Source organism: Micromesistius poutassou, assembly GCF_964030765.1.
Source record: "Micromesistius poutassou genome assembly, chromosome: 9".
Taxonomy (NCBI): domain Eukaryota; kingdom Metazoa; phylum Chordata; class Actinopteri; order Gadiformes; family Gadidae; genus Micromesistius; species Micromesistius poutassou.
Genome location: NC_140279.1, coordinates 7,301,077 through 7,325,759, shown reverse-complemented (window position 1 = coordinate 7,325,759; position 24,683 = coordinate 7,301,077). Strand labels below are relative to the sequence as shown.

The following is a 24,683-nucleotide window of genomic DNA, read 5'->3' as shown; positions in this document are numbered from 1 at the left end:
TCCTCTATTGTGGGATCATTAATATGGAACAACATGCATGATGTGACGTAATGTGTGCATAATGAATTGATTGCTGAAACAATGCCCCTGTGCCTACCCATTTTGTGCATAGCAAGCAGTTATCACGCTTCCTCCCAGCTTTTATATGTGTGGGTATGCGGTTAATTCTGTTATATTGTGATGTTGATAGCATTGCCTTACATTTATACTAGTTTTTGGGATAATAAATGAAATAAATTATCCACAGTTAAGTATACATTTAGTATCAGTTCAGCATCAACATTGCTTCAGTTTACTATAAGTGGTGACTCACTTGACATGTGTAAGTTGACACTCAATAAAGTTATCTATCTATTCAGGGTTATCTGACAATTAAATGCATTTCATTAGATAGTCAACAACATGTCAAGTGACAAGCAACTCTTAATCTTCAGACACGTTACAGTTAAATATCATCAGTAACATGTCTCATTTTTTGGTGAGATTCAACCCTCTGTCTGGTGAGATTTGTACATATACATGCATGCATGTATGTATGTAAGTATGTACTGTATATATAAATTATGTATAAAATATTTTGATACTCAACTGATACTAAATGGATAATTAATTGAGTTGATAATCAAATGTGACATTCGAGGTAAAGTGTTGTTTTTCTCAACCTATTTGTATTGTATATTTATTTAACTGGCATAAATACATACTGCATCATATGCAATATGGTCTGAAATGTTTTCAGCGGTAAACAACTTTTTTGAAAAACATAAATGCAGTTGTCAGTAATTTGGGAAGTGTGGTGGATAAACCGCATTTAACACTATAACTTAAATAAGAGAGTTCGAGGAGACCGGAGCAAGAATGACAGAAGACTTTATTTTTACTCGCGAACAAGTAAGAGCAAAGCCGAGTTGGTTTGACAAAGAACTCCCGAGCTGGTCACGGGCACCTCCTTATATCTCCTTTCTGGCCATCAAGAGTATTGTTATTTACGATATCCCCTGTACATACAATGTCTAACTAGTTTCACAGTCTGTTGTTCTTCTAGTTTCTCTCTTGGCCCGCATTCTGCTTGCTAGGATTTTTGGGAATGGTTCAGCTGTTTTTCCAACAGGTTCAACAGTTTTACGACACTAGATTGGAGTGTCCAGTTGGTCTCTGTCCCTAGACTAACCTCAATTCACCCTGATCCTTGACCTCTATGCCAGTGGGTAAACACAAGCAAGTTAATCTATAGGCCTTTTGGCACTCCAGGCTACAGTCTAAAGGGAAGAGGTGACTTGCCTTCTTAAGCTCTTCTCCACCATTATTATATTTATATAGCATATGGGCCTGATAATAATTGTATATTACCATGAGATGTAGAGGTAAATTTCTTCTATATATCCCCCCTTTGGGACTTGCCAAGTCCCAATAAAATAGAACAGTGGTATTTCCCCTCTTTCTAAAACTAACTAGGGTTTCCCTTTCTATCAATTGATCTATAGGATGTTCTATCGGCCACTAGACAAGAAGTCAGCATCACATTTGGTTATCAGAAAAAACCTATCCTTAGTCAGGACTCGCAACCTGTAAGGTTTTCAGGGTTCTCAACCTGTTCTTAGGTAAAAAAGATTACCAAATGTGGTACATCATTCAAGTATTGTGACTCCTGCATTCTGTACATACAATTGTAAAACCTGTATAATCATAAGAATACAATGTTCAACTCTCAGTCCATTCAGCGTACAATTATATCAAAAATGTAAAAAATAAAAGTAAGAATAAAAACTATAACTAACGTAAAAAGGTGTGATAGAAGATTGAATACATTTTCAGTATGCATTTGAAAATTAACATTATAGAGTAAGAACAGTAACACAAGAACAAAATCAGTAACATAAGAATACATTTGAAATCTCCTTCAGGCATATGCGGTTTTGAATGGTTCAGGTGATCTTAAACAATACTAGATATAGGTGCTGAACGCCTTTAATGACAGGTGGTTTTACTTGCAGTAGTTTTCGGTTGATATCGTATCTTGTGATATTCCAATTTAGTTAACATTGTTCCTCTGGTACTGCCTACATCGCTGGCATCCTTGCTTACTTCGTCGTTTTGGTAACACTCTAATCCCTCCTCTATTTGGGAATCTGTTCCTATTTGCAGTGTCACTTTGCCTATTGTTCTTGATAGAGTTATGTCTATTTCTCGACATCTTAATTGTATTTAGTATTTATTACATACAAAGCATTCCGATAATTTCTACTACATAAATGACAGTTATCTGCCTCTATCTGTTTTCCGGTGTATTCTACAATTTTTATACCAACTATTATCTTTTGCTTATTTGAACAACTGGTCTGTTATTTGCATCCTTACCCTAATGCGTCCAGAGGTGTCAGGTTTATACTGTTTTAGGGATCTTGTTGTTGGGAAGCGCCCAATATTTTCAAAGTTCTTATTATTCTCAGGGATGAGTGCCTGCTCTACAATAGTCTCTTCAAGGAATATGGGTGTCAATGTTAAGATTTCAGCCGCAATAGTTTCAGATATTGTGATCTTATTTATCATAATTTTGGAATTGACCATTGATTTTGCAGTTGCCAGTGTTTCTAAGTTATTCTCTGCTAGCATTGTTGTTGTCTGTTTTGTCTTACTCGGAAAGGTATCTGCTGTACCATTTGTTTCTAGTGTGGTTATTGGCTCATTCATGATTGTTGTTCCTTCTCTGATGGAAGTTACATTAGTGATTGAAGGTTGTGTAAATTCCTCGATATTAGAAGTTTTGTTAATCTCACCTGCATCTAGAGTTGAGTTTAATCTATTAGCGGTTACTAGTGGATCTTTCCCAATATCTCTAACTGGAGCTTGATCTACCTTAGCGATGGTTATGGTTGTATTTACTTTGTCATTAGCTGGGGGTTTTTCTGACTCGCTTTGTGCAGGTGCAATGACCTTACCCTGTTGGCTTTTGGTTATACAAGGGGCTTCTGCAATTAGTGTCAAATTGATTGTCATTGCTGACTTTTAGGAAACAAATATTTTTCCATCGTTAGTTTATACTTGCCACTGTCGTAGTCCCATGGTTTTTGTGATTCTACTGTCAAACACCAGTACGTTGGTTCTTTCTGAATTTTTACTTCACATTGATGTTTCCCCAAAGCTCATCGACCATGCTTCTGGTGGAAAGCAACTGCGCATAGCATTACGTTACCTATCATGACAGAAAAAGTAATTTGTTCATTAACCTGGTTCAATCTTTGTGGTGGTACCTGAGCGTGAAAGACTATTCTCTCTGTCCCCTGAACTATTCCTGAATGTCTCTGGGCTGGACTTTCCTGTGTTTCTGTCACATTTTCCTTCAGCTGCTTCTTGGCTGTTCCAGGTCTGTCCAGTTTCTGTAGTTTCATTCTTCCTCTGGATCTGTCCTTGCACCAGCGGAATCTGGCACAACCCGTAAAGGATCAGCAGCAGGCACACCATCTTCAGCATCGTTGTGTGGCTGTTGCTCCTGGCTCGGCTGGGTCTGGTCCTGGGGTAGTTGGTCAGCTCCGAGCGTGTCTGCATCTGGCTCCTCCTCACGCTCCTCCCTCGTCCTTGGCTGAGCAGCTCTGGTGCAGTGGTTGAGATGGTACCATGTGGCACTTCCTTCCACCTGGATGGCTGTTGGTGTTGCGTTGGTGACTTTGTATGGTCCTTCTCGCCTGGGCTGGTTCCACTTTCTCTGGAACACCCTCAGGTACACCTGGTCACCTGGCTCCACCCCTCTTGGTGGTTCCTCCTCTGGCTCTGGAACTTTGTGTTTCTCTTGGTGGAATATAAACTCATGTACAGCAGTTAGTTGTCTTATATACTTTCTCAATTCGATTTCCAATTGTTCTAATGGAGGTCCCTTATGGGGCCCTTGAATGATAGGTGAAGGCATGGGTCGACCCGTAAGCATTTCATGCGGTGTTAGATGTGTCGTTCTGTTAGCTTGCATGCGATAACTCATTAGTGCTAGTGGTAGTGCATCAATCCCATTCAATTTAGTGCTTGCACAGATTTTGTTGATTTTTGTCTTGAGCGTCCCATTCACTCTTCCCACCATACCTTGTGATTGAGGATGGTAGACGCAACCTAACCTTTGTTTGACATGCAAATGCTGAATCACTTGTTTGAGTGTTTTCTGAATAAACGCTGCACCATTGTCTGAGCTAATCTCAGACGGAATTCCAAACCTTGACATGACTTCTCTAGTCTGAGACTTGATTACTGTAGCCGCGCTTTGGTCTTTTGATGGGACTGCTTCTACCCATCTGCTGAACCTGTCAATGATAACTAACATGTACCTTTTACCACCTACACTTTTAATCATGTCAACAAAGTCCATGACCGAATGTCTAAATGGTCCTTCAGGTGTGGGAATGTGTCCCAACGGAGTAGTAATTGTTTTCCTTACATTGTTTTTTGCACATACTTCACACTCATTTAGCTGGTTATCAATCATTGTTTGCAAGTATGGTGAATAAAAACCTTGTTTTCTAATTCTCCTCAACAGAAGAAACGAAAAAGTCCAAATCAAATGATTAACAATGACGCACAGCAAGAAAGGAAATTGTTTAAGGAAGGGATGACCGGAGAAAAAACAGGGCAAAGCCAAGGCACACAATAAAGAGCCAGGGAAAAGGGCGGATGTTTTTGATGAGCCTCTGTGGTGTAAATTAAGGAGGGGGCCAGAGGTGACCTCCCACCAGACTGTCTAAATGACAACCACAAATGGCCAATTAGACTGAAATCCCAATTAGACTGAAATCCCACACTTTGTTTCACAGCAGTAATCCCCTAGTTGGGAAGAAGAGGAAAAGCAAGAAAGAAGTCTTAACTTTTTGTTCAGCTCCTACGCCAGTACTCTCATGAATGATTTATTTGTCATCGCTAGTCATTACCACTACCATTTGTCTTAAATAAAAACGTAATCTAAAAATATATTTATCATGTTATGTTTTACTTTTAAGAGATCTGGGGAGAGGCAGCCGTCATATTAAGACTCAAGCAGGCCTAGAATATCAATCATACCTCGATGAGGCGTCTTGATGTCGCCATGAAAACAGTAGAGCACACTTAGAACTAAGGTAATTTAAATGATTATGCACTTAGTATTAGGCTTATTTAATCTATGAATGAATATCCCTGCTAGACAATGTTATGAGCATAAGCTCAAAAGGCCATCACTTTCAAAATGCAGAATTATTTTAAAATATTCAGAAAAATTGCTTAGGGTTGTTCCTTTAGTTTCTATTTTGTAATATGTAAGGGCAGTGATATTCGATATTGTCTCTACACTAGATGTGATATTGGCATAGTTCAATTGACACATTGTTGTTGCAGCTGTGGATGTGATGCATATGATTGATTGTTACTTGTGCGCTCAACGTTGTTGTGAGTTTAATGCTGAGTATTTTCATATTGTCAAATCTGTAGTAGCCCGGAATATGCCCTTTGATGCACCGTTGTGTCATGTCATTATTTTCTCGCTATAATGATCTCCTCTGACCTCATACGATCCCCCCATTACGTTCCCTGAAACAGTTTAAAGGTCCCATGACATGCCACCAGGTGTGAGTGTGATTAGCTGTTACAAGCTGGCTCTTATTACATCACAAGTGGGTGTGTCCACCTAGATGTGTGATGGCTAGATGAACGTTTGCTACAGTCCATTGGGTAGGCTGCTAGACTGATCTATCCAGCAAGAACACATTTCAGATTTAGATTTACATTTTAAATCACAGTGTTAGAATGAAAAATCCCAAATGCAAGGCAACGTTGGCTGAAATATTTGACAAGCCTAATCATTAAAGCATTCAATTCTGCAGACACCGAAAGTCAGTTAATGTATATGCTCCAGAGTAAACATATGAAGTAACCCAATGAAACAATTTGAAAGTAAAATGAATAAAAGGATATCAACCAAACAAAAACAACGACACAGAAAGCTATAAAGACAAAACAAAAGAGAACCTAAATACTAGCGAATGGACGTATAGCAGATGGAAGACAAAGTGCATTATGATTGATCACATGGTCAAGTTATATCGTTATTTTCCTTTAATAAACTTGGACAACAAAAATTGTTGACTCAAAAAAAGATCAAAATATCATGAGCATTTTAGTTTGCCCTCATGAGGATAGATGTGGCTTTTCCCATGCTCAGTGGAAAAAGCCTTCTCTCCACCTGGCAAGAAAGAAGCATGCTGTATTCCTCACCTCCTCCCGATTCATAAGCATGAGTATTTTAACTGTAACTAATACCAAAGCTGTCATTACACATCAACTGCGGCAGGCAAGATGGCGGCAGGTAGCAGCAGGGTGGCAGGTACTGCTGTTGCCTCACCTCCCTTAAACTACACTGGGGGACCGCTAGATTATCATAAATGGCATGGAACCTGGGCGCCTTGGCCTCACTACAACAGTATCCGAACCAAAAGGATTTCTCGCCTAATCATCCTGGTGCTGTACCTGTTCTTTCTGCTGGGTACGCAAATGTGGGGAAGCTGGCGTTCTGCTCGTAAGCGCGAGACCCTGATTGCGAGCTCATCTGGAACACCTGCCGTCGGCCTCCCGCTGGATTCCTGGAGCCAGTATGCCATATTCTCCAAAGTGCTGGATAATGGCCGAGCGCGGTGGGTGCAGCGTGAGCGGCATCGACACTCAACTGTCTCTGCGTCGACAAGGCGAGACCCAGCCGTCATTTTTTGCGTGATCCTGCTTCTATGCGGGGATGTCCATTTAAATCCTGGACCGATGAATCTGGACGCTTGCAAATCAGCTGATCCCGAACCTCCTCAACCGGCTGTTGCTCTCACCGGCGCAGGACTTCGAGGTAACACTCCAGCAAACATCATGTCTGATTGCAATATTGGTCAAATGCTGACAACTCCAGCCGCGAGCAGATTTATCCCAACTAAATCCACACAAGCCATCTCGTGCCTTAAACAACAGCAGATGAAACTGTTCCAGACTGTCAATCATGCACGCGTGTTGTGGGACACGAAAACGAAACCGAAAGGCATTTTTGGTGGACATTTAAATATACGAAGTATCATCTCAAAGACCGAACAACTTGAACATTTACTGACGGACTCTAACATCGACTACCTATGCCTCACAGAGACTTGGTTAACCCCTAAAATCCCCTCATCTGTCCTCACTGTCCCAGGATATAATGTGTACAGACGGGATAGAAGTAAAGGAAAAGGGGGAGGTGTTCTCATATACGTGAAAGACAGTATTCAAAGCCAACAAATCGCTATTCCTGAAAATACCTTGGAATGCGTGGGGATGAAAATTACTTTATCCCCTCAGATGTCCTTCACTGTTTTTGCAGTTTATCGCCCCCCCACTGCCACAACTGATTTCTTTGATTGTTTAAATGTCATCCTTAAACAACATGAAAAGACGGAAGTTATCCTTATGGGTGACTTCAATTTAAACTGGCAGGATAAAAAACGCAGAAAGAAACTTAAAGATATAGCCAAAACATTTCAGATGACCCAGATGATATGTAAACCCACTAGAATAACAAAATCTTCTCAAACACTCATAGATTTAATTTTTACAAACAAGCCAGACAGGATTAAAAAGGTGTATAATCTTATTACTGGGTTATCAGATCATAACCTTACTCTGGCTTCTAGAAAGTTGACAAAAGTACGTTATAGAAACGAAAACTCAATGAGGGAAAAATCAAGCATGCCTTTTATCTCCCAAAAAGACATGGCCCTCATTGAAAATGAAATAAAACAATTAAACTGGAATGACACCATTGGTAATATGTCCTGTGAGGAAGCTTGTACTGATTTTATGTCAACTGTTAAAGATATTCTTCTGAAATACACAAAAATCAGGGGCAAAAAAACAAATACAAAACGAAATTTACCCTGGTTTAATAGTAATCTCTGGGAGTTAATGAAAAAAAGAGATGCTTCACTCAAAAAGTTCTTGAAATCAAAACTGAGTACTGATCACCAGATTTTTAAAGGTCTCAGAAATAAAGTCACACAACAACTTAGAAAGGCTCGAGCTAATTTTTTCCTTGATATTATTAGTGATGCAAAAGGAAACTGTAAAAAATTATGGAAGAGTATGGACAAGTTACTTGGAAAGGAAAAATCTACTAATAGAAGTGTTAAGCTTAAGATAAATGGTTGTATCCAGAATGATGACCATGTTGTTGGTAAATGTTTTAATGATTATTTTATAAATTCAGTACAAGAACTGAGTGGGACCTTTCCAAAAGTCCAACTCCCACAGTCCTTGGCCTGTGATGACTTGGCCTTCAAGCTATCTCCTATTGATATGGCGAAGGTTGAAAAAATTATCTCAACCCTGGCAAATAGTAAAGCCAAAGATATACATGGTCTTGATACAGTATTTTTAAAACAACATAAGGCCATTATGCCACCTTTAGTTATGATTATTAATAAATCTATCGATGAGAGCTTTTTTCCTAGTGTGCTTAAACCTGCCATAGTTACCCCTGTGCATAAATCTGGTGATAAACAGGTGATCAGTAATTACCGACCTATCAGCATACTCTCAGCCATCTCAAAGGTCATTGAAAAGGTCGTAGCAGAGCAACTAGCTGCACATCTGGATTCTAAGTCCTTTTTACATCCAATGCAGTTTGGTTTCAGAAAGAAACATTCTACTGAATCTGCTTGCTGCTACTTCCTTGAGGAAATTAAAACCAGCCTAGATCGGGGAGGAGTGGTGGGAGCAGTCTTCCTTGATCTACGCAAGGCCTTTGATACAGTAAATCACGAGGTGCTGTTACATAAATTAAAAAATTATGAACTTTCTATCAATGTACATAACTGGGTGAAATCTTACCTAAGTGGTCGACACCAGTGTGTACGAGTGAATGGTACACTATCTCCATTTCTAGCATCCACACTGGGAGTCCCACAAGGGTCAATTTTAGGGCCGCTGCTGTTTTGTTTATACATTAATGACTTGCCTTCTGTCTGTCAGGATGTTAACACTATAATGTATGCCGATGATACTGTATTGTATACTCATGGGAAAAATGTAACAGAGGTGGCTGTGAAATTAACAAAGGCAATGAACAAGGTTAGTGATTGGTTATACAACTCATGCCTCACGTTAAATGTGGAAAAAACTGTGACCATGCTCTTTACAAATAGGTGTAAACTTAAAAGTTACCCTGATATTGTAGTAAATGGGCAAAAAATAAAACACGTAGAACAATTTAAATACCTGGGGGTAACGTTAGATTCAACACTTAGTTTTAAAGGGCATGTCAAAAAGCTGAGTAACACGTTGAAATATAATTTAGCTAATTTCAGATACATAAGAAATTCTCTCACCCTTGAGGCATCAAGTACATATTTAAATGCAATGATTAAGCCCCATTTTTTGTACTGTGTTACATCCTGGTCTCAGGCATGTAAAACAGTTACAAAACCACTAGAGTTATTGTACAAAAGTAGTCTTAAGATCCATGCCAAAAAACCACGGCATTACCATCATTGCCATGTACTTGCCAAATATGATATTTTGAGCTTTGAAAACTTGATTATACACTCAAATGTTTGTCTACTTCACAAAATTATTCATAATGCTTATGCCCCCCCTCTGAAAAAGTTTGTGACACTCTGCTCTGAAAACACAGTACGTCTAACTAGATCTGCTACGAGGGGTGAGTGTAGTATTCCTCAACGTAGAACTCAGTTTGGCAGCTCTTCTTTTTCATGTGTGGCCATGGGTCAGTGGAATGTCCTTCCCACAGAACTTATTCTATGTACAAATCCTCACACATTCTCATGCTTGTCAAAGCGCTGGTTACTAAGTAAGCAAGTTTGCACACATTGTTGAGTATTATGTGAGTGTGTGTATGTGTCTGGCTATGAGTGTGGTTGAGGATGAGTATGATTGTTATCTGTGTATTGTATGTGTATGTGTTTGAATGTGTGATGAGAGTGAGAGAGAGTGTATGTGTTGTTGGTCTCTATTGTGCACTTTATGATTTGGCGCTCCTGTTTCCGTGCTTTTATTTTATTAGTACATTCTGTCAATTTTTTAAATATTATGGTTATTATGTCTTATTTCAATTAATCTTAATATTGTATCTGTTTAGCACTTTACCTGCCCAGGGACTACAGGCGGAAATTAGCAATTGTTGCTATAACCTGGCTCAAAGCATCTCTTCTTGTTTTACAAGATTAATGTTTTTTTTGTGCACTGTCCCTGTTTTAAATAAATAAATTCAATCAATCAATTCAATCAAATTATCTGAGACACTTTGGCTATCATCAGCAGCACAGCCTCTGACAGGCCTGTTAAAGGAGAGATGTACTACTTTACGGTCTCTGAAAGGACCGTACTGGAATGGATGATCAAACCATCAAAACCCTTTCTCCTGGTGTACAAGAATATATTTCCTTTTCTCCCACCATCAGTGCCAGAAAAGATCTGGCATGGTCTGGCCCCTCTTATGGAGTCTGGAAGGGGTTATACATGCTGTATGATGTTCGACAAGCAGAGACTTAACAAGTACAACATGAACCAGCCCTAGTACTTGACTAACAAAGCTTATCAAAGTATACATTTTACTGAATACTATCGTCTTTACATCAGGATAATAATGAACAAAAATATCTATTTAAATCCAAAAGCACAAAGTTTCGCCCCAGTCATGAAGAAATGTGTTAATTTTCCAAATAAGATTCAGTATGATTTCTAATTCATTTTTGGCCTCAAAATGACTACAAGGAGTATTGTTAATAAAACATGACATCAATGACTGTACTGCTTCTTTATGCTTAACAGATTCTCAGCAGTGAACAGGGTATCAAATGATCCTTTACCAAGGGCTAAATTGATTTGACCCTATTTTTAAGGTATAAAATCGACTGCCTTAAATTCATGTGATTCATGTGGAAAATGTATGGGTACAACTTCTTTAAAAATTAGTTGATGAATTTGAGTTTGTGAGCGAACCAAGAATGAAAGACTGTTGATAAACTTACAATATAATGTTAAATATTAGGATATTACAATATCATAAGGAGCCTTATATGGAGATGCTTATTCAGGAGCAGAACAGCCTCAGTAGCTAAATAGCAAACAAATAGCTTTCCTGATCAACAAACAGATAGCCAAACTGCATGCCCAACGCTCACAAGCAGGACCAAATGATCACCCAAAAAAATGGCAGATTAAATTACCTAAATTCTGAGAATCTATTCTAATAATAAACAATACTTTTTTTTGTCATTTCTGTATGCAGTCTTGTCTTCAAACTGTGGAAGTGAAGAAACTATTGAATTTAATTTTAGTGAGTTTTGGAAATTGTTACTTTTAATCTAATTTTATGATTGAATTGAATTGTCTTTACTGTTTTGAGAATCTTAATCGATTGAGAATTGATTCCATCATATAAATCGGAATCTGAAATGACACCAAAAGATTTGTAACCATCTGCCCTAGATCTAATCTAAAAAAGAAAGCAGACCCTGTGATATTTTCAAGGATGAGGCTTCAGTTGAGTTTACCGTTTATTCAAGTACGATAGAAAGCACTGCCTGGCAAGCGGCTACAGTAGGTCTCAGTTTGTACACAGGGAGATTCTAATCACTCATCTAATGAGCCGCTCCAATTGTCCACCGATCTAGGGTGGGTGTATTTATTGGTCTGGTAGGATCATCCTCTGGAAGGAGCTATGTTTTTCTAGTTTGGTCTTATCTGGTGATATGAGGTTGATGATGATATCTTGGTGATGTTCTGCGTATTTTAGTTGGCCGCGCCATTGGTATCGTGGAATCTGGCCCTGTAACTGTTTGACCTTTGGTTAAGGTAAAAGGTGCCATGTTTTACGTAGACAATCCTGTGTTCAGCAGGTTATGCAAATGTATTATGTGTTAGATCATTTGTATGTCTCAGTAATATTCAGGACTCATATCACTACAGGGGCTGGGACACCCAACGTTTGGTTGTTATTAGCCTATGGCTGTGACGTTTGGTGCTCAGTTTCATGATCTATTTGGCCCATTGTCTAAGGTCACGCCAACTCTGTGAGTGCAACTAGAGATGTATGTGCGATATCTTCACAAAGCCGAGAAGCTAAGGAGCAAAATCTTTCACTGCTGTAGATTAAATTACCTAAATTCTGAGAATCGATTCTAAAAATAAACTATAAAAAATTTGAGTCGATTCTGTCTGCAGTCTTGTCTTCAAACTGTGGAAGTGAAGAAACTATTGAATTTAGTGAGTTTGGAAATTGTTGCTTTTAATCTAATTTTGTGATTGAATTGAATTGTCCTTACTGTTTTCGGGGATTTTCATTGAGAATCTGAATCAAATGAGAATTGATTCCATCATATAATCGGAAATGTGAGTAGCTGTTTTTGAATTTTTGATATCAAATAGACTAAAAGAGAAATTCATTTATATGAAATATGTATTTTATACCAACCACCAAACATCAAATCAATGAAAGATGGGATCGCTGTTGTTCAGGGGTTGTGACTGACAATGGCCAAGCGGGCATAAAGTCTGCATGTAAAGTGGTCAGACAGCATTTGGCTCCTTCAGGTTATCTTTGATGCTGCAGTCGTGAGAGCAATAGTGTTGTCAATTATATCGTAGATCACTTGGTAGGGAGTAGATCACTAGGTAGAGACTTCAGCGACTCTCCTTGAAGCTAGAGTCTGTATGCATAATTTAAATTAGATGATTTCTAGTCAGTATTCTGTCTAGCTGCCATGGTTTACACTCCCACAGAAACTCTCCACAGGTCATCTGAGTATGAGAGGGAGAGAGACACAAAGCAGAAAGGAATTCACACACACACACACACACACACACACACACACACACACACACACACACACACACACACACACACACACACACACACACACACACACACACACACACACACACACAGAAGGAGATGGATTTTGAGCCATGTAACAAGTTCATATAACTCAGACTGTCAGACCCATATGGCAATTAAACGGCATGGCTGCATTTTTGAAAAGCATCTCTGTAAAACCCCAACTGCAAGACCTGGGTCATCAAAAAGTGATTATATATATATATAAACACACATACAGTATACACACACACACACACACACACACACACACACACAGTTTGCGGATAATATAGGTATTACATAATTGAAAGACTTCAATATAATAGTATATATATTCTTGGTTTGACCCTTAATGTTTGCAATGTGCCTAATTGTTTGGCAATTAGGTGCCTAACATTGGTACAATGTTGCCAATTATACACAAAGATAGTAATCACAGCATCTTTTTAAATAATTGCTTTATTTGTATAAATGTATGTTGACACATGCAAGTTGTTGGTCATTATGTTGGTGGCAGTTAGATTGAACTAAGGTATACTTGGATGTGACAACAAACAATAACAGACAGGGTGGGCTCAAAAAAATACCTCCTTTTTTTTATCAAAATCATGAGGGAAAATGGGAGGGCTGGAAGAATTCATGGATGAACATTAACTGAGTGTTAACACTGTGTTAACAACTTTTTTAGTATTTCCCAGAGGAAAATGCTTGGGAATAAAACATGATTGGATACGATTTCTCAGCACACTGACATAGATAGATAGATAGATTGCGATTTGCGAGTAAATGTGGAGGATGATATCTGAGTCGCCGTCTACTAAATTAAACTAAGCCTTGACTTGTGCTGCTGTAATAATTATATGAACCAACTGTGGGGTTCCTCTTTGATTAGGCTAATAACTGCATGTGTGCGCAAATATTTTCACCTCCGGGGAAAGTGGGGTTCTCGAGTCTATTGCACTGTATTCTGGGGGGTTGCAGGCTAAAAAGTTTGGGAACCCCTGCACTATAGTGTATCTCTTCAAGATTGAATTTGTTAGATTTGGTTGCTCTTCAGGGCCACTGGATGATTACCATACTCTCTCGAGGTTGCCATACTCCTTTTTCAACTGGGAAGGTTCTGCTGGCTTTTATAGATGGACATTTGTCTAATGGCCAGCAGGTGTTCTCCCTTGCCAATCATGCAGCAGGTGACCTGAATAATAGTGATTAGTGAATGCTACACGTGAACCTCCTAAGATGGCGCAATTTAATTGGTTCGCTATCTCGGGATATTGGGCAATATCCCATGATTGAGATCTCAAACTCGGGATATTGTGGAGCGCGCGTGATGGTTGTCTCGTCACGCTGATAAAAACAAATAAACCGCTAATAAAAACAAATAAATCCCGGCAAAAAGCGTTATCTTGTCGACCTTCGGTCTCGAGGGCTATTCCCCACTATTCACTTCCCTTTCAGCGAATAATTGTTAATTATCAATCACTTCTCCCAGTGATTGAGAAGCGTGTGTCTTGAAGGGAAAGTGCATTGTCCATGGTTTTGATACCCCTCACCCCTTGTGGAGACATCTTGGGCATCTAGGCCCTCCACATAGTCTCCTCCCTAGCTCCTTGTCAGGGCATGGAGTGTTCGTTCAGAGGCACTCGTCTTGTTGTGACAGGGCGTTGGCGTTCCCCTGGTCCTTCCCAGCCCTGTGTTCTACTTGAAGTGGAAGTCTTGTAGCGCCAGCAATGACATGAATGAATGAATGGCATTCTTATCCTTGTTTACCGTCATCCACTTAAGGGGACAGTAACAAGGGTGAACCTTCAAAACAAATAGTACCTTAACTGATGCATGACCCATTTAATAGCTAAGAATTCCTTCTCAACAGAAGAATATTTTTACTCATGTTACCTATGGCTAACGTAATTTACTGGGTGCTCATGGCCGTGGAAAACCTGGAACCTTCAGCATGAGTTCGGGAGACCAGGGCCTAGAATAGCCCCTATAATGATGTCTCCTCTTCCTTCGGCCACTTAACGTGACAGGGAGGTCATCTCTCTGTCATATAGGGAGGGTGAAATTGAGGCAAACTTGGGAATAATTTGGCAATTGGCAGGGGTGCACATAACTTTTTTAGTGAGTTGCTCAGGTGAGTACCAAGAGATGGTGTTTGGTACGCACCCCTACCCAGTTTCACAAAGGAGATTCCATTTCCAATACACAACTTCTTAAGCACAGCAGTGTTTTTTGCTCCACCTTTTTTTTTATCAAACTGCAGCAGCTTGACCATGGAGCATTTGAATATATCAAAAAAAAGGAACGCATACTTGCGTACCAGTTATGTGCTCCCCTGACAATTGGGCTGGGACCACCCCAAGCTTCAGCATCATCTTCATCTCCTTCTTCATTGAGCTGCGATGAGACTTGGGATGCGATAGGGCTGCAGGAGCATGATCTTCCCGAGCGCCATCTTGATGTCATTGGCTGTGAAGCTGGTGCACCCTAGTTTGTCCGAAACACAGACATCTGTGCCACACTCCAGAAGCTCTTTGAGGCCCTGCCTCTGGTTTGGTGACAGCTGGGGACTAATGGTGACTTCTGGAGTGTTCTAAGGAGAAACATCAGCAGACAGGGCAGGCAACTGGGGATGCACAGGTTCCGGCCTTTTGTGATAGATTTGTAGTCCATTGCGCCAACCAGGCTGCTTTACCCTAAAGTGACTGTCCCCTCCCAGTCACTTTGCCACTTCTTGTGGCCCATGCCATCTGGCGAGGAATTGGCCTAATTTGTAGAGAGGTGCATTATCACCTTTTTCCCCATACTGACCTGGGACCCTCAATCATATACCCATGCCTGGCCCCCCTGCACATTTCCCATCTGGTGCCAGACCATGGGCCAGACCTTAGCCTTCTGTGCCTGTATCTGTTCCATATGCTCAATGAATGACCTGTGGGATGACGCTCTTTTACTTTGTCCAGCAGAGAACCCTGTTGAGCTCTGGAGAACTTCCCTCATAGAGAAAAGGACAAAGAGAAGAAGCTTGTCCCCAGTTCTTCCTATCAGCATACATCTTCTTCTCAATATGTAGTTATTGTTAAATTAAACCGTTCTGGGGATGGTAAATTGAAGTTTGGGATTTTCTATTTGTTTGTGGTAAAAATGGCGGCAATTGATTTCCACATAGAGGTGCAGCTTAAAAAAACTATCAGATAAAATAAATAAATTACGCTCTTGCTATTGTCGCTCTGGCCAAATCCCATTGGAGGTAAAGCAAAAAAGTATTCACTGAAAAAAATCGTCCTTGCTTATTTCCGATAATCTTTTAACCTTGTTCTTCTGTATATCTCGGATAAAGTTGTTTCGCTTACTTTGTTGATTGCTACACTTTACTTAATATTTTGGATAAGAATGTACTTTTTATTAATCCCATATGGGGACTGTAGGTGTATATCACAAATTAAATAACTTGAATCTACTCCATCCAAGTACTTACTATAGTAAGTATTGATGTGGGATTTAATTTAATTGTTAACGTCTACATTGCATTGCATTACCAAAATGGTAGAAAATAGGCATTATGTTCACCATTGTTTCTGAAAGTATGTTTGTGAAAGCCAAGTGACCGTGCATGAAATATATTGACCACTAACACTCATGTCAACAATAATCAAGGATACATTTGTTGTTAATATATAATATTATATATATTAATATGGTGTTCAAAGTTGCCATTTAGTAAAGTGTTCATCTCGAACTCATTTTGTTTGAAAATAATGGTGAAACTAACAAGATACAGGAACAGCATGAAAGAGATTTAAGTGCTTTGAGAGAGCTCCAGTGCCATATCAATGATGGTTTATAATGGTGAAATGTGATTAATAACGATATCTGTGAACGAATTGCAGTGACTTCCACGAACCCTATGGTCTATTTCCATTTGCTCACAATCAAACATCTAGGGTATGTAAATTCAACTCTACAGATGCACATGTGCACAAAAGCCTTCTGTGGGAGGTTTGAGTGTGTGTGTGTGTGTGTGTGTGTGTGTGTGTGTGTGTGTGTGTGTGGGGGGGGGGGGGGGGGGGGCAGAAGTATGAAAAAATCTTGCTTTTGTTGACATCCGTGTGCCAGTGAAGGATGTACAAGGAAGGATGTATGAATGTGTGTGGGTGTCAGGGAAGAACATTGTTCTAAGGTTCTGATTACACAAAGGAGTCACTCTTGTGTGGGAGAGTCAATAATATATGCAAAAGAAAAGTAAAGTTCAGTGCTGCATAAATGAGTGCAGCTTTTGTCTTCTCAAATTATAGCTAGCAAAAGCTTTTATGTTTGAATGTGACATTGTGTGTTGTAAGGCTAATTCCATAGTTCAACAGGCTTTTTGGTGTAAAGATAGGCTGTGCAGAGGGAATTTTCTTTTGCATCAATACCTTCTGCTGTGCTACTTTGGATGAGATACCCTGGAAATATTGAAAGATGCTCCATTTAACTATGTTGGCAAACTTATCGGGTTCTAGTGAACAGTTTTGTGGAAATTCACATTTTGTTGCAGTCTGCACAAACATTTCCCAGCCTTGTGTTATAGCATGTTAATGGCCTCCAGCACATACACCCTGTTTCCCCAGACTCCACTGCCGGTCAAATTAATTAACGGGAGATTGCGTCATTGCTTATTCTCTCTTATTCGCTGTCTTGCATCATGTGGATTGTTAAAGTGTAGTTTGGTTGTGATCCTCACACTGATCTCAAGCACACCAATTATTTGCCTCACCTAACCACTGCAATTATCTTAGCGAGCCATCAATCCAGGCAAATGGTTTTGCTCTTGTTGCTTATACGATTCATATAAAAGAAAGTAACATTTGGACATTAATATATACATTAAATTAATTATATATATTTTATTTTTACATTAATATATATATTAAAATGTAGCTTTCCCTTTAGGAGAAACAGGCTGCATATATATATATATATATATATATATATATATATATATATACACACACATGTATGATCCTTTTAACATCTTACAATGAGGTTGGACCTGCCTCTAGGCCTTTGGACGAGCACACACGCCCCTTAGTCAAAGGCTTTTTACGCCTTTGTCATTTCAATATAACTGTGGGTAGAGAGTCCTTGATGGATATGATATTGGTTGGCTAGGGTTATGGTAATGAGCATAGGGTTAGAAAATAAGGTTCTAAAACTCTGTTGCTACCTATAGGTGCTATACTAAAGTGGGCTCTGGTAGTGCGTAGGGATTAGTTAGAAATGGGAGGCTGTAGTTAATGGGACAACTAAAGGATCACACCCATTTAGAGAGTATTAAGCTTGAGAACTCTCCCCAGGAACTTGCATTGTACAACAGAAGCCATCAAGTAATTTTATAAAGCTTGGTTAGCAAGACTTTGATGGTAGCTATCTACAAGCCCTGATCCCAAATGCAAAGCAAATACTCACAAAAACAAATACTTTAGGTGCCACCAGTGAGTGTATGGATGTAGTATATCTAGACTTAAATCGCTTCACTACATGTAGTGTAGCATTATCATTTATATTCCCAGACTGATCATTGGCTAATGTTCAGATAGGCCTACTAATGGAACCTGCTGTGGTGGGCTTTTCAGAATTGAAGTTGGCTGACTAGATAAGAACACACAAGATTCAGACTATTAGCCTGTTAAAGGGGGGCCGTCACACAATTTTCTAATATAAGGCCCTCGTTCACGTGTCGGGAAAGAATGTGGTCTGCAGCATCAGCTGCAGAAAATTTGAACCTGTGATGACATTGGATATGTGTTCTATATTGGACCAATGGACAATTTCAAACATTTTTGCAGAAACAGAGTTAATGTTGCAGACCGTGATTTGCATATGAAGTATGGAGTATGCGTATGAAGCTGATTATCTAGAATAAAAATTATATTTTCATTTCATTCCTGCACATGGTAAGCTGTTTGGCTCATTACATGTTCTGAGTTGTGTTGATTAGGAACCCCAGATGGTCGACTCAAAATACTGTGAATGTGAACTTGGAAGTTGTACCTCTGCGTTTGCGAGTGATCTCACTTGTTTTTGTGCATGTGTTTATTGTTTGTTTGTTGTGTTCATGCAGAGCATTGTTGTCAGAGGTTGCGGTTACCAGTTCCTGAAGTGGATGACTCCTGCATGGAATCACACAGTGGGGTCAGGCCACAATATCACATAAAGTGCCACAGTGCTCCACATGAAACACAGTGTCACATCAAAAATGCATTAGCCAAGAATCTTATTTTTCCTATTTGTATCCTATCTGTATGTCTCTCTGTCTGTCGTCACCTATAAAACATCATCTAACAGCTTTGTTTATCACTCATCGCCATGGTGCTTTGTGATGCTCAGTTATCCACACCACTGATTTCAAAATTAAGGCATGTATTTTTTTATACTTGCAGTCATGCGCCTTTATTTCTCCACTCATTTTTTTTTTTTTTTTTTTGCCTCACCCTCTTATGACTCTTTGCCTCTCTCTCTTGTGCGCCTAATGCCTTTTTCTACTCTTCCTTCTCCTTCTGAGGGTCCCCCTCAAGGCATCTCTTTTTTATATCTCATCTCAATGCATCTATTTTTCATACTAGGATTCTCTCTGCACCCCAACCTCTTTACACCCCCACCCAGTCTGCCTCCTAGCTGTGGTTTTGCTAGTAAAGCAAAGCTGCCTCAAGGCAGTGCAAGCAGGACAGAATGTTGCTTGCGTTCGCGGTAAGATGCTTGGATGTTATACACCTGTCATTCCTGTTTGACACCTGCTCCCTGTTTTTTTTTCCATGTTCATTTCCAGGTCCCTGTGTTACTGAGCTCTTCAGTTTGAATATTGTTGTGTGGTACACAAAGCAATGGTTTTGACCTTATGGTTGTGTAACATATATTTTTGTTCTATTTTCTGCACTCTGACAACTCGCTGCGTGTCTCAGGGTAATTTCAGATACAGTCGGTTTAAATGTCTCTCCCACAGCTTTCCTTTATCTCCCTGTTCCTCTGCTGCCTATCATAATGTGTGTGTGTGTGTGTGTGTGTGTGTGTGTGTGTGTGTGTGTGTGTGTGTGTGGGTGTATCTGGAATGCAACAAATGTACTATTAGCAGCCGGAACTACCTAATATGCATGACATTGTCCTTGGTAATAACTACACTACTACTTATTCTACTTTCTTTGAGCAGTTGTCTGAAGACAGATTTTCAGTGGTCCTCCATGGTTTCAGGATGTGTGTGAATGGTGGTAGAATGAGCTGGTATTGGGGGGTCATGGAGTCCTGCAGTATTGTTTAGTATATTGTCTTTTCTTAATGATATTAATAGCCTCTATGTATATAGACTTTTTTTTTTAAGTGTGCATAAGACCAATGAATGAGAACATCACACATGAATAATCATATCTCATGTGAATATCCTGTTATGTGCTGCATTAATATTGTTTCCATTCCTTTATTTCAGAAAGGTTGTGTATGAATCTAGAGCCAAACGTCCATTCTGAGAGACAGACAGCGACCGCCTGGCCAGGAGCATGATAGATCAGGAATGAGAGACAGGGTATAACAAAGGATAGATTGTGCACTCTGGATAATGTAGTCATTTAATTTGACATTTAGGAAGGTCTCTGGACAATTCACAACATACTTCTGAGTCAGTATAAGCATAAACAAGTGTAGGCCTGCAAACCAGGGCAACATTGTTCTTCAGTTGTGCATACAGTGTAAGCAGCTTACCAATTCAACTATCCATTTGGACATAAAGGATACAATTGTTTTCATTAATGAAAAACAGCTTTTCTGATAATATTCTTATGCTGTTTGGGTCTTCCTTATCATGTGAATATACAGCAAAGCAATCTGGCCACAACTGAACAACAACTATCTGGAATTCAATTAAATAATGCTTATCTGTATAATGAATATATTTCACTCTCTCTCCATGCACACACAGACACACACAGACACACACACACAGACACACACACACACACACACATAAACACACGCACGTGCGAACAGTCATAAACACATGCACATACGCGCACACACACACACACACACACACATCCCCTAGTGTCCCCTTTTAAGGAAAAGGAAAACATATCCACCGGCCGTTGATATTATGGTATGGGTGTGGCAGGTTTACGACACTTCCCTTAGAGATCATTCTCTCTCTCTCTCTCTCTCTCTCTCTAGACTAGGGTGTTTGCGAATGTGGCCCACTAGAGGGCCCACCGTGAGTCTTGTTGTTGGTGGCTGCTCCTCCAGTAGTCGACTAGCCCGCTGCCTCAGTACCAGGCAGGCAGGAGGAGGGTGCAACAACGCTGAGCCGATTAGACGAGGAGGAGGATAGTCCGAGAGAGGAAGGCTACTCCATGCTGGCCGTGATCTAACGGGCTCTAAAAAGCTCTGGATTCAGCGTCTTTAACACATGCATCTTTTGGAATTGAAGGAGTCCGTATTAACAATGCACTTCATCAGAGCCGCTGCGATCTTCATCGTGGCATCGTTAACGTTACAGGTAATCATTTTTATATTATTTTTTGTGATTTGAGAATTCGCAAATTCGCCGTTTATTGCACCCTGATGAGGCTCCGAAGAACGATGTATGCATGTATGCGGCGCTGCTGCCCGGTCAGGTCGGACATAAACGCATGGTTAATTGCTGATGGTGGAACATTTCAAATCACTACAGAGGAGATAATTCGCTTTACGTCTAGTGTCGCGATTCTATATTCACCAAGGCGCTTTACACCTCCACATTTCTCTAAGATTACGGTCTGTGGTCGAGAATAGAAACCTATATTTAGAATGTCCCGGGGACTTGCAATGGCTTTACACAACGATGATCATATACCAGCTTACACTGTTAAATGTCGCCCTATCTAGGGCAGCCTTATATCCAATAGAAACAAGGACCGACATTGGAGCCCAAGGATAGATCCTCGTTTTCGCCTATGGCTTTAAAAAAAATTGTAGCCGACCAAGAGAGGGTGTCGAGAAATGATTAAAACAATACAGCTAAAAGCATCTATGAGGTCTGTATAAATATGTTCTGGTCTAATCCTTTGCATATATCCACCTGCGGGAACCCTTGTTATCAAGAACCCCTCTGCTCGGGGTGGGTAACATGAGGCCTGTAGGCGACGCCGGGTGCTCATTCTGAGTGATGATCAACTGCATCCTGTGTGACTGGGCGTCCGCTTCATCCCCGGGGTCAACCATAAGCTATTGCTTTACATGTCTTCTTTCCTCTAGTAGGATGCCAGAGTGCATTAACTTGAGATTTACCGTTCTAACTAACAACAGATTGACAGACAGACAGACAGACAGACAGACAGGCCCCCAGCATCTCAAGCCATATACCGTCCCCATGACAACCTTACCCTACAGTGAAGACTTTTCTTTAGTTTTCCAAGTAAACAGTTTGAAAAATGGGTGAAATGCTTGGGGCCGCTTATAAGGACAAAGTCTCATAACATGTTTTTTCTGCAACATTTCTGAACATAGGTTAGGCCTCTGTCAAAGGATAAATCACATGACTGCGTAAGCTAGCACTTACACGTTATAAATCCTATACAGCCATGCCCCACAAACGGGTAAACAGTAAACAAGAATGATTCAAGCGGCCAGTTTGATTTCATTTGCTCGCAACATCATCAACAACACCAGCATTCAAAAAAGTAACATCACCAATAAGAATAACAAATCACTTTTATTAGTGTGATACTGTGGAGGGAGCTGATCATCAAAATCATATTCCTGGCGTTGTTGGGCCACATGGCACTAACTTCTACAGCAACAAGGCAAATTGTACCCACTCTTGTTGGCAATTGCCAGTTCTGACAAAGTCCAATTTATCTATTTGTATTTCCCTCACTGTGTAATGTTGTCCTAAATCTGTGCCTGGTGCTTACATTGTTTACTTTTATGAAGGGGGGGAGGGGTCCTTCCCTGATCGTAGGATGTCTAGACGGTAATTAGCAACATTAATTGACCCAGTTAAGTGTATGCCGATGGTTGATTTCAGTCGGTGACTTTTGGATTGAATCGCTATCGAGCGTGCTTTTGATATTTGCTCCATGCTGAATTATTTGTGTACCCCAATGGAATGTCGCCTCCATTCGACAAGATTTAAAACAGACATCCCAGCTTGTCCTTGAGTTAGATCAAAACATTTAATAAACCAAGATCAGCAAGATTAACACTGAAAGATATACTTCATCACAGACAGATCACCCCCAAAATACATCATCCTTTACCCCCCCCCGCCACACACACACACACACACACACACACACACACACACACACACACACACACACACACACACACACACACACACACACACACACACACACACACACGATCAAGGACCACAATGGAAATAAGTATGACTTTTTGTGCTATCCTTGACACTGTTTTAATGCATGATTTGTACCTACATGTATTTAAACGGATTGTCAAATAAACTAAACTAAACTAAACATGCAAATAACATGAGTAATAGAAGTGAACCAAATCCATCAGACATAAATGGAAGATATTAATGTTAAAGATGAAACACCAGAAATATCTGTTTGCGACACAAAAATATTTTCTTGGTTTGCTTTTGCAATGTACAACTACAAAGCAGAGACTCCAGAGGAGCCCTTGCTTATGAACAACGTCTGAGTGATAAAAGATCCCCAACATAAATAATTGAGCTCAAAGAAGAACTTGAAAATTACACTAAAATTATCCATCGAAGAGGGCCATTTTACCAATAAGAGCTGTGCAGATAGTGGATGAAAACTTTGAAAACCAGGTTGTCGTACTTCCTGCTTTCACCATATATTTCCCCTCAATAAATCATTTATTATCATCGATTTTCCAAACACAATGGCAACCAGCAATTAAGAAAAAAAAAAGCGACGGTTGATATTGTTATAATTTGAGAGGATCTGCTTGTATTTATGGGATCCGATTCGGTAGGTTTTCCTGTGTTTCCACAATGCAATACATCTCATCTTTGCCCTCTCCCCTTCTGTCCAGGCTGTGTGTGTGTATGGCGGAGCGGCCCAGGGGTCTGTAGGGGCAGAACAGGCCTGGATTTCATGCACCATGGGCTTCCCGGACCAGGAATATAGTATCATGGTGGATGCAGACCTCCAGAAGGGACAGGCTCTCCTCAACGGTAAGTCAATAATTCACCCATAAGCACACCTCCATTTTTTACAATTTTGTATCGTATTGCTGTCACACACACTGAAACTCACACACAAACGCATGCATGTGCACACACGTACACAGACACAAACGCAGACACACACACACACACACACACACACACACACACTGTAACACAATAACTCACATACACGGACACACATACATGGGGACACATAAACACAAACAAACACTCACACAAAGATTCACACACGCACACATATAGATAGAGACACACACACACACACACTCACACACACAGACACACAATCCCGTACAAACTCCTCACACAGAATAAGTATGACATGGGCAGCAGTGCTAAAGTTGTAATCCCCTAGCTGTGGGTGGGGGCTGTGTCTGGAAAGAAGTCTTTGCCGTGATATTTGATTGCTCTTTGAGTGGAACTGGCGCTTATGATAGCGTCTACAGATTATGATTTGATTAAATTTGTGGTTGTTCGAGGAAGTGTGTGTGTGGGAGGTGAAGAGGGATTAAGAGAGATGCAGAGAAAGAGAGATCCAGAGAAAGAAAATAAAGAAACAGTACTTATACATATTATGTTCTTATGGAAGGCTAAAATAGGATGGATATCGAGTTAAAGTACCACATAGCAAATCAA

General features: G+C 40.0%; 1 protein-coding gene across 2 annotated transcripts in view; it reads left to right on the top strand.

The window, feature by feature from the left end:
- Window positions 1–21,181: 21,181 nt before the first annotated feature.
- The window catches only part of LOC311353025 (cadherin-2-like), a 54,741-nt gene continuing 51,239 nt past the window's right edge, over window positions 21,182–24,683 (top strand). For both annotated transcript variants that reach the window (XM_084472862.1, XM_084472861.1), the window contains exons 1-2: window positions 21,182–21,377; window positions 23,891–24,032. In XM_084472862.1, coding sequence (XP_084328988.1) covers window positions 21,288–21,377; window positions 23,891–24,032 — 232 coding nt within the window. In that variant the 5' untranslated portion in view covers window positions 21,182–21,287. The remainder of the gene's footprint in view (window positions 21,378–23,890; window positions 24,033–24,683) is intronic.